This window comes from Malus sylvestris, chromosome 17, assembly GCF_916048215.2.
Source record: "Malus sylvestris chromosome 17, drMalSylv7.2, whole genome shotgun sequence".
NCBI lineage: Eukaryota > Viridiplantae > Streptophyta > Magnoliopsida > Rosales > Rosaceae > Malus > Malus sylvestris.
In genome coordinates, this window is record NC_062276.1 from 116,716 (window position 1) to 128,187 (window position 11,472).

The 11,472-nt window shown below is 36.0% G+C and overlaps 1 protein-coding gene across 1 annotated transcript; it reads right to left on the bottom strand.

The window, feature by feature from the left end:
• Window positions 1–602: 602 nt before the first annotated feature.
• On the bottom strand, window positions 603–10,569 carry LOC126610009 (nudix hydrolase 13, mitochondrial-like). The gene is made up of 6 exons (XM_050277978.1): window positions 10,011–10,569; window positions 9,739–9,840; window positions 1,926–2,046; window positions 1,702–1,785; window positions 1,416–1,571; window positions 603–1,288 (listed from the first exon to the last, which is right to left on the bottom strand). The coding sequence occupies exons 2-6, from the start codon at window positions 9,810–9,812 to the stop codon at window positions 887–889; spliced, it is 837 nt and encodes a 278-aa protein (XP_050133935.1). The 5' UTR covers window positions 9,813–9,840; window positions 10,011–10,569; the 3' UTR covers window positions 603–886.
• Between the last annotated feature and the right edge of the window lie 903 nt (window positions 10,570–11,472).

The window sequence follows — 11,472 nt, forward strand, 5'->3', positions numbered from 1 at the left end:
TGCGAATTTGAACCATATTATTACTAACTCATTGTGAGGCTAAGTTCACCCTCTCTTTCTTGGTGTAGATGCTATCATTAGTTAAAAAAATAATAATCCCACTCATCAACAAGAAATTTTGAATATTTTCAACCAACTTTATTAAGATTATGGGTATGCTTTGTTCAAAAAAAAAAAATTCCCACTCATCAACAAGAAATTTTGAATATTTTCAATCAACTTTATTAAGATTATGGGTATGCTAGATCATGGTTTCAGCACATTGAAAAATTCCTTCATGGAAAGTAGTTGGGGATTGGGCCAAATAGCAAATGAGGGGGGCATCATGATGCAGCTGATGGTTTATCGTTGTGGACTCTTTTCCCGTTTCGCTAGACTAATGGGCTGAAGATCGATGACCCAATTAAATTTACACAAAAATCCCTCCTCCAGTCATGTTTCCTCTCCTCAGTGGCTTATTTGCCTCATTCGTTCTAAATTTCAAAAAAAATCAGTCAGAACTCAGAACCCTTAACCAAAAATAAAAAATAAAAAATCAGAACGCTACCGTATGTATAAGTGAATCTTGGAATTTGGAGTGGAGATAAATAAAAAGTTAAAACTTTCTGCTGATATTTTATCTTTGCATCAATTTGCATATGCATCTCTATTTATTTATTTATTAATAAGAAAGAAACATTTAAAAGTTACACTATCATGACAATGTATATGACATTTGATCGATGGAGAAAGTTTCATCAAACAATTTGGCTTTTGCTTTTCCATTTAGTCAGGGTCACTACTAGGCCGAGAAATTGAACATCACATATGCCAATTTGCCTATTTAATTGGCAGCAGCATATATACATATATGTTTGATCGATAGTCATATGCATGCGGCATGCCATCAATGGCAACCCCCGCTTGTCCTTGAGAGCCAAGTGCCATGACAATGAACTGATATCACCAGTTGACTAGCACTAGCACTTGAAGAAGAAGAAGCTGGCTTTATGTAGCAGTTTGACGACACTATTTTACATTCAGCCATCACATGTTCCGCATCTGACAACGGCAGCAGCGGCGGCTGCAGGGTAGAATCCGAAGGTGGCAGCTCCCCTCCTAATTTCATCTCATCTTCTGATCCCATCATCATCTCCACAACTTTCACTTTTCCATCCTCATCATCAATATTATCATTATCATCACAAACTGACAGTACTAGTCCTCCTCCCATGACTCTCAGAAACTGCTCCAACGCTTTGCGCATCCATTCATACCGGCACACCCTAAATGCCTCCTTTATGCTTAGCTGTATCCATACACATTAATTAATTAATTAGCTAATTAATCTCTCCCACTCCCAATGGTTCATGAGTACTAGCATAGAAGAAATACCATTTAATTAATATCTACTTTGATTAGTACTAATGAATTACCCATTTCCTGTCACGGTTTTGGTGTTCTGGCCAGGTATCAAGCTCTTGAGTGACCTCTAATGCAAACATATATCCTCTGCATCCTCCTTCCAGGCTGAGGCTGCACATCTCCTCTCTGCTTTTGCTTCTGAACTCCCATACTCCCAGCGGAGTTTCCTGATCGAGAGAACAAATAATTAAACAAACAAACTATACATATTGTTGGTGATTATCACACGAACATTGGCCAAGCTCAAGCTTAATTAAATAACTTCCTAATAATCAATTAATGGATCTAAGTACATACTCTTAGATTTCCTTTGACCCCTGCTTCCTCAAAGGCTTCCCGACAAGCAGCTTCTAAAACAGTTTCATCATCCTCCCATCCACCCTACTTAAGACACAGACACACACACATTTGAAGTTCATTAATTAAACGAAAAAAATTCAGCAAATCATGAATTAATAGTGATATTAATTTGGAAAAATTAATTAATTAATAAGGTATATATTAAGATGATGTATGTATACTTTTGGGAAGACTCTGTCATGGCGGTCTGGTGAAGAAACCATAAGAACTTGTATCTTGTTCTCAATATCACCACTCTCATCATCATCTTCATAGTTTTCTGTTATCCGGTAAGGAATGCATCTGTTGCAACACGTACAATTACAACCTAGCTTTATGAGTAATACATTATATGAAAAATTAGTATTCAATCCCTAGTTTCTGAAACCTTATCAGTTTTTAGATTTTGATTAAAGTCCATAACATTAAATTATTAATGAACTACATGTCAGTTACATAATTTTTAAAAATAAAAATTAGTAATTGATTTAGGTTTTTAATACTCACACCCTTATTAAACTCCTAATTAATTTTCAATTCAAAACATTTCCAAAATATAAAAAAATAAATTTACAATAAGTTATTACCCATTAATTTTTTATAAAAAAAATTTCAATGTTTTAATCTTATATGCACCCATTCGTATAAAATTTCAATTTTTTCTAATTAAATTTAAATATACCGATTTGTTATATGTCAAATGTACCCTTTTTGAAAAATAAAATGTACCCATTTTTTTATATAAAATTCATTCAATCTTTTTTTCTAATCCATTTTTTAAACTTATATGAGTAATTTCTATTCCGTTGATTTGAGAATGTATCCATGTTAAGTTTAATAGAAGAAATTTAATAATGTTATGAATATCTTTTTTGTTTTTGTTTGTGTTTTTGAAAAATGTACCCATGTTTCGGTACAATAATTTTTTGGTTAGGTTTGATGAACGTACCCATGTATATATATACATAATCTATTGGAGAGTATAATTTATCTTTAATATTTTTAATTCTATAAATTATGGGTTTTATTTAAAATCTCATTTATATAAATAACTACAAATTTCATTTTTAATTTAAAAATATAATAACCTACATAGAAATACATTATTACATTAATGTCAGGGACTTCAATCAAAAATTAAAAACCGCAAATGTTTCCGTCAAAGAACATTGGTAGTTAAGGACTATATCCAAAGTCTCCCTATATTATATACAGTCTGATATATAGTAATTAAAGTACAATATATATATATATATTATATGACATTATATATCCATTATATAAATATCCAGAGCGAATTACATCTTTTAAATTTACGGTATAATATTTCTCATTGAGAGGCAAGGCAGGCAGCACACAACAATGTGTCTTTAAATCAGTAGAATCATATATTAATTATCATCCTTCTTTCATATGTAAGTTATCTTTTACATGATTGATTTTAGGGTAATTTTATTAACACCCCACAATCTTATGAAAACACCCCACGCTTTCATTTTTTCACATGAATTTTCTCTTTTACCCCTATTTGAACTAAATTAAAACACTCCACAATCTTACAAAAACAACGACGTCCTCCACTATTCCACCCCAGAAAATCTGGAGCAAAATACCAACCTCTCACCATGGCACCATATCCTCTCTCTCTCTCTCTCTCTCTCTCTCTACAATCCCAAGAAATTGCATGTACTTCTTCTACCCTATTTGGAATTTTGGATGGTTGGTAAAGTTTGGCAACAAGAAATTTGGAGACGAGGTGGGCGAGTTTGAGTGTTGGACGACAGATTTTTGCGACGGAGGTGATGGGGCTGAAGGGTTATCCAATTGGATGAGTTGAGGTGATGGGTTGTTACCAACTGCATGGGAGTTGTCGGTCATGCGATGTCAACGACAGAGTTATTCAGAGGTAGTGGCCGTATAAATGAGGTTGTTTGCTGTTGACTTTTGTACGAGGGTGGGGGTGTATTTAGAAAAATGAGGGACAAAGTTGGAATTTTAGAGGAATATTTTGGATGTGGGGTGTTTTCATAAAAATGTGGGGTGTCAATAAAACAACCCTTGATTTTATTTTCCTAAGTCCCGACCAACATAACTATTGGATGTGAATGTAAATAACATGTGTTGCGCACATGATGTTAGATATGAGTGTAAATGACATGTGTTGTACACATGGGATTAGTAGCTTACTCTCTAAGTCAATGTATTAAAAGAGTTAAAAGGGGCTTTTCCCTCCATGTATTGTAAGAGAATATAGAAATATAATTGCAGAAATTCTTTGAGATTCATAGCTTCTTCTCTAAATATTTCTTCTTCTTCGTATAATTTGTGAGTTGTTCTTGATCTCTTCAGTGTGTTAAGATTGTATCGAAGCTTAGTTGGAGGTCTCCAATATCTCACTTTCACTCGTCCTGATATAGCCTTTTGCAGTTAATACAGTGTGACAATACATGGGTGCTCCAACTGATGTCCACTTTGCCATGGTAAAACGAATCTTGTGATATTTGCAAGGTACATTTCACTGTGGATTGACATACATTTCTAGTGGATCTTTATTTTTAAATGCTTATAGTGATTATGATTGGGCGATTGATTTAAACACTAGACGTTCTATTACTGGTTATGTGGTGTTCTTAGGAAATAATCCAATCTCTTGGCAATCAAAGAAGTAGTCTTCTGTTTCTAGGAGTTCCACAGAAGCTGAATATCGTGCCTTAGCTCATACAATTGCAAACATTGCTTGGATCAGGTTACTTCTTAAAGATTTACATGTGTTTTTGCATTCTCCTCCAGTCATTTACTGTGACAATCAGTCTACAATTGCTATCAGCTTGAATCCTGTCCAGCATTCCAGGATTAAACATTTAGAAACTGACTTTTATTTTGTTCGTGAAAGGGTGCAAAAAGGAAACTTGTCAGTTCAGTACTTGTGTACTAAAGATCAAATTGCAGATGTTCTCACAAAGGGCTTGCTCGGACCTGATTTTTTAAGGGACTGTTTCAATCTTAAGTTGGGTTACTCGACTTAAGATTGAAAGGGGGTATTGGATGTGAATGTAAATAATGTGTTGTGTACATGATGTTAGATAAGAGTGTAAATGACATGTGTTGTGCACATGGGATTGGTAACTTACTTTCTAAGTCAATGTATTAGAAGAGTTAAAGGGACTTTTTCCTCCATGTATTGTAAGAGAATATAGAAATATAATTGCAGAAATTATTTGAGATTCATAGCTTCTTCTCTAAACCTTTATTCTTCTTCGTATAATTTGTGAGTTGTTCTTGATCTCTTTAGTGTGTTAAGACAGCACATGCCATTTACACTCCTATCTAACATCATGTGCACAACACATGTTATTTACATTCACATCCAATAATAACATTATCTCTCTTTAAAAAAATTAGATAAATTTAATTATAATCAAGCTAATCCATCCTTTCAACATCATCTTCGTCAATAAATTAAATTGAAAGACCGTTTGTGGAAGATACTTAATGGCTGGAGAGGAAGCTTATTGAGTAGTGCAGGGAAGGAGATCTTGATAAAAACCATAGCACAAGCAGTGCCGTTGTATATTATGCAGACGTTCTTACTACGTAAAACTTTGTGTCAAGAATTAACTCAAATGGTTGCAAAATTGCATGAACTCGGCAAAAGAAGAATTCATTAGGTAAATTGGCGTCGAATGTGTAAGCCTAAAAGTGAGGGGGGATTGGGTTTTAAAGACATATATGCATTTACTCTTGCTTTACTTGCAAAGCAAGGGTGACGATTTATTCAACAACCTAATTCCCTTGCTGCGCGTGTGTTCAAAGCTCACTACTTCCCTAACTTTAGATTTTATGTAAGCTCCGGTGAAGGCAAACGCTTCGTATTGTTGGAAAAGCTTGGAGGAAGCTCGAGTTATCATTCGACGGGGATCCCGATGGAGGGTAGGCGATGAAGCAAGCATCAAAATCTGGGGGGATAGCCTGGGTGCCTCGTGAAATTTTTTTCAAGGTGTTGAGTCCTGTTCCTTTTTGGGTGGAGCTCAGTACTACCATGGACAAGCTAATGGTGGAGGAGGGGTGTATTAAATGGAATGAAAGATATTGTTTGGGTTAAAACTTGAACTTTGGGCTCAAAAGGGAGTCGGCCCAAAAGAAGGACTAGAAGGAAAGGGGCCCGAAGCCCAGCCAAAGCCCAGAAAGCAGAAAAGGGCTTTTTCCCAACTAGGTGCAGATCATTTGCACCACTTATTCACCTACCTAGAGACCAAGTGGTGTAGACCAGCCAGCTAATCAGCCCAAAAGCACTTTACAGTGGCAGTACAAGTAAAAAGCTGATGAGTCATTGCCTTTCAAGCTGCATTCGGGCAAGGTTAAAGCTACAGAAGGCCAAGCCAAACTGTCTATAAAAGAAGAAAGAGAAATCAAAGATGAGGACACTCAAACAAACAAACAAATACAAGCACAAACTCTGCTCAAGCCAGATTTTCTTTCAACGAAGCTGTAGTTAGCCCAAGCCTTCATCCATTTCGGGATCAACCCTCACCCAAAGCCTTTGTAAAAGCTCTGCTACCTTGTATAAATCCTACTGTAGTATCGATTTCCTTCTGTAAACTCATCTCTTTACCCCTCTTTCTAAAGCTCTCAAGCCCCTCTATAAATCCCAAAGATAGGAAGTTGCAAGACGACCAATCTTGCCCGACCCTCTTTGTTTTTTGTCTTTTCATTCATAAGTCTAATAATATGTTGTATACTTCCATTTGTATCCAAGTTAGTTCTATCAAGTTGATGATTAAAAGACTCATCAGTGCTTGAATCCGAGTGGAATATGTAGTCACAACTTAAATCAGATCTAAGTTCTAAACCCTCGGGCATGTAAGATTGATCATTCAAAAGTCCTTGGTCTCAAGGCATAAAAAAGAACTTTATGTGGACTTAACCCATCCACGACAGTCTTTGATAACAAGAAGTCAGAAATTACTTGGGACGCAAGTAATCGACCTATTTCCTAGTTTTATTTCTGTTATATTATGATTATCGTAGAACGTTTGAGTATAGAAGTAATTCTAATGGGAAGCCTCAAGGCCTACACCTAAGGCCCTACAAAAGCACCTATTTGGATGCATTCTGCTCTTCGGGCTCGGGTAATTAGAAGTATAATAGTCATAACACTTCTGCAATCAATGAAATAAACATTATATGTTCGAGTACTGGGTTAGTTATTGATGGGAAGCCTCAAGGCCTACACCTAAGGCCCCACAAAGACATATTTCATAACTAAAACAGCCTCTCAGGTATATATACAATTAAAACTCAACATCTGTTTTACATCTACCATGCTATAGATGGCAGTGGCAAGCCTGAACACCTAAAAGTTAATCTTGATTGTGAGCCTCAATGCCTACACCTAAGGCTCTACAAATGCACCTTTCAAAGTTAACCATGTCCTTCTCTTTCAGCCTTGCCCGACAAGATTTGCCCGACAAGCCCGACAGAAAGCATCAGCCGGCGCCAACCTCTCGGGGAGCTGTGTGCTCGTCGGCTAGGAAACATCCCCAACAGAAATTCTAGCCACGAACAAATATTCTTTTTTATGGAGTGGGAAAGCATTGAACCAAGTAGATATCCATTGCAAAGCTCAAGCGTGGCTGCAAGAATACAGGAAATGGCGGGGGTCCAAGAAGAGCAGCAGGGTGTCAACCCCTCACAAGTGGCAGAAACTGATGTATGGTGGCTTAATGCAACTTCGATGGCCTGTGGGATGAGTTAGGAGGACTTGGGGGGATTGGCGTGGTGGTTCGAAATGAGCACGGAGACTTTGTGGCAACCATGGATGCAAGAATGCGGGGAGCCTGCTCGGCTGTTATGGCGGAGATCATTACAACTCGCGCTGCAGTGAGTTTTGTTCACAACTTGGTGGCCTCTCCTATTGAGATGCAAGGTGATGCATCACTGGTCATCAACGCCCTCCAACATAATGCAGCAGCGACATGTAATGGTGCCTTTGGGCACATTTTAAATGATGCTTGACAGATTATGCAATCGTTCCCCCATTGGAAGGTTACGTTTAGTCGACGCGATACGAATAAGGTTGCCCACTGACTTGCGGGAATGGGTTTAATGTTAGATGACCAAGTCTCATGCATGGTTTGAAAAACCTCCAGATGTAATCAGATGAGTGTTTAGCAAACTGTATTATTTAAAGTGTTGTGAGTCTGATAATAGTGCATAAGCGTTAAATGATTTTTAATGTAAAAATGATAGAATTGTATATAATAACAAAAATAGACATGATATTGGCGGTGGTGACGACGACAGTTGTCGCATGGATAGTGGTGCTGATGTTGGTGGTGGTGGTGGTGGCGACAATTGTAGATGTATGGTGATAGTGCCAATATAGTGTATAGTGGTGTGCGGTGGTTAGGGCGCAGAGGTAACGATAGAGGTAGGGTGACAGTAGTGGCGGTGGTAGCGGTTGTGGTGGCATCTGAGTCTAGTTGCTCGCTGTGTAATTCTTAATTTACTAGGGAATTAAGAAATAAGGTCAAGCTTATGTAATAGTTGATGTATGTATATTGTGTAGATAATGCTAGAGAGACCAAAAAATTTAAACCGAATTTGCAAACCAAATGATGTGGTTGTTGATGATTGGATTATTACTTAAACGTTGATTAACGTACTTATTTCCTATTGATGACACATCATTTAGCTTACAAATTTGGTTTAAAATTTTAGTCTCCCTAGCATTACCCGTATTGTGTATATATGTAATTGGGTAATGCTAGGAAAACTAAATTTATAGATAAATTTGGCAAACTAAATGATGGTCACCAATAGGAATGAACACATTTATCAACGGTTAAGTAATAAACTAATCATCAACTTCCATGTAATTTAGTTTCCAAAATTTTGTCAACAAATTTAGTCTCCCTAACATTACCCTATGTAATTATCATTACGATTTTGTGATTTAGAAATTCTTAAAATGGGACAAAAAATATCACTTAAATCCATAAACATAAAGAAATTGAAGCCATAATATATATGCATGCTAAGGCTTTCCTGGCTACTGTTTCTCAAATTAATTTGCATATTGACTAACTTTCTTGTTTTTGTGATGTTGCTTAATCTGTTTTGCAAGTTTAGACTTTTAAGTTTGGTATTAGAGGGATTATATTTCATGTCTCCCCCCCTCTATTTTCCTTATCTTTATTGTTTGCATTTCTAGAAAGGTAAGATTTATGTCCCCCCCCCCCGGACTAGGTGTAACTTTTATTTCGTTATCAATAAAATTCCCTCTTACAGTCGAGGTTTAAAAAAAAATTATACATATATATATATGCATGCTAAGGCACACTAATAGTCGTATATTTTGGAGAGATAACGTTCTTAGAACATGGGTCAGTTGGTACATCACGTGTTATAATACAAGTGGATAAAAAAAATTCCAAATGTTCCTTTATTTGTTTTATGACACATAATATATCAGCTCATATTCTGAATACATAAAAAAATTTGACTATATTTTGAAGAAATGGAACGGACAAGTGAGAGATGAAGACAAGTTGGTTCCATCAAAGAAGAAAGTCAATTATCAAGGTATATGCATGCTATTGCCGGTGGTCGATCGGGACATGGGAAAAAGATACCTTTGTATATGCATGCTATTGCCGGTGGTCGGGACATGAGAAAAAGATACTTTTGTTTGTATTTTCTTTTGGTGCTTTACTATATAATTATATTATTATTTCTCAGTAATCAAATTATTTTTACTTCATTACGAAACAAGAGCTTATTCCTACCAAAGGATTTTCAATTTGAAGGCAACCGATCGAGATAAAAGACAATTTAATTAATGGAAAACATGACTGATTAAAACAAGCAACGAAAGGCATGCCAACAGTAAAAATAAAGAATAAGCCAAATATATATGAAGCGAAAATCCCAAATTAAAAGGAAAAGAAAAACATGAAAGTAAGGAATGGAAAGAATGGCGAACATATTACATACCCGGAAACGAGGCGGAAATTGTTGTCATATCGTTGTCGCTGTCGCCCAGTTCGTGCCAGTACGGAAGATGACATGATCGTATATTCTTCTACACAAACAATACTTCAAACCGAAAGCGAAAATTAATTAATTACTTAAAAATGATAAGGTGATTTGAATCTTATTAGGTTAAAAAAAAAAAAAAGAAGCAGCAGCAAAAATCACAATTAAAGACATATAAGTGAGGAGAGGAGGAGAAGATGAATTAATATATTGATTTCGTATGCACTTACGTAATTTTTTTATGGATTATGAGGAAACAGAAACTTTACTAGCCTTGATTCATAACATAATCACAAACTAATTAAACCGATCCCCTCTATCGATCAAGAACATCTTTCTTAATTGATGAGCACGTGAAATCGATCGATCATATATATAAAAGGCCAGCAGCTGCGTGCACTGAGAAGAAAGCTTAATTCAGGGCAGGCTAGCTAGCCTGGAATAGTGCAGCTGGCACAACACTGACGTCCTAAAATCCTGTTAACTCCTTTGATTTCTCCCACTGGTGATGAGGTGATCTCTACCAAGAGGCAGCTGGCCGGGCAAGTTGCCAACTGACTTCTTGTATTCTGTCAGATAAGAGAACAATCTACATTCTACCACAGCAACCAAATAGAAGAAAGAAAAAAATTAGCAGCATTCTTTTCTTTTCTAGGAGATAGATGAGTAGGATTAGAAAGGGAACAATAAAGAATAAATATTGATGGAATAATAAGGTCGAGCGAATTTCAAAGAAAGAGCATAACACAGAGAGAGAGAGAGAGAGAGAGAGAGAGAGAGAGAGAGAGAATGAGGTGAGGGCCAGAGATTTCCGCGGGACCAGAGCAACGGTATCCATTTATAATAAAACCGGAAAAGGATCCTGCCGGATCATGGGTATCTGGGAGATCCTGTGATCATGACCGTTCATCATATATCATACGATCAGTTTTTGTTAGATAGTATTTATATTTAATTTTAAATTTTGTTAGGTATGATAAATGGTCATAATCACGGGATCCTCAGATCCCTAGGAAAATAATCGGAACCGTGCCAAGTTCATTTCCATAACGTCCCCAACTCCCATTAAGTTATTTTATTATTTTTTGTTATACAATTTTATTAAGCTATATGTTATAACTGATGATTAAATTAACTTATATTAATTAAAATTCAGTTTTTGGTAAATATATCCATCCATTTACCAACTTCATTAGCAACTAGCTAGTAGGAGTGGGAGTTGGTTGGATTGATCGGGTTAGACTTCAATCTATTGGCCAATCCAAGAGGCTCGGTTTGGAATTGTTCAAACTTATTGTCACCCAAGAAAAGTGGCAATCCAACGGTTGGGTGGAATCTATGTGTTGGACTTGATTAGTTTCTTTCTTATTTCTAATGTGAGTATGAGAGACAAATAATCAATAATTATGTCAAATTAGGCCTAATTAAATCATTTAAATTTTGTGTTGTTCTATCATTACATGTTTTTATTATAATTATATGACCACATGCATGGAGAATTGTGATTAATTGTACATATATGCTGCCAAATATTAATTAATATACATGAACAATTATGTCTATTAGTGCACCTTAATTAATCTTCTACTTTATATATTGATTGCTACAGCAAGCTGGCATAGAACTTGAATTCATGATGATCATTTCATTCTTATTTTCCTTGGTGACCATGACTTCGGTAAAGCATGCATT

Bases quoted from the DNA above. Each gene is read 5' to 3' on its own strand.
- LOC126610009 (XM_050277978.1), bottom strand. From the start codon at position 9,812: ATGTCATCTTCCGTACTGGCACGAACTGGGCGACAGCGACAACGATAT. The intron at 2,047-9,738 runs GTATGTAATATG...GTGTTGCAACAG, and splicing joins AATTTCCGCCTCGTTTCCGG to ATGCATTCCTTACCGGATAA. The intron at 1,289-1,415 runs GTAATTCATTAG...GTATGGATACAG, and splicing joins AAAACCGTGACAGGAAATGG to CTAAGCATAAAGGAGGCATT.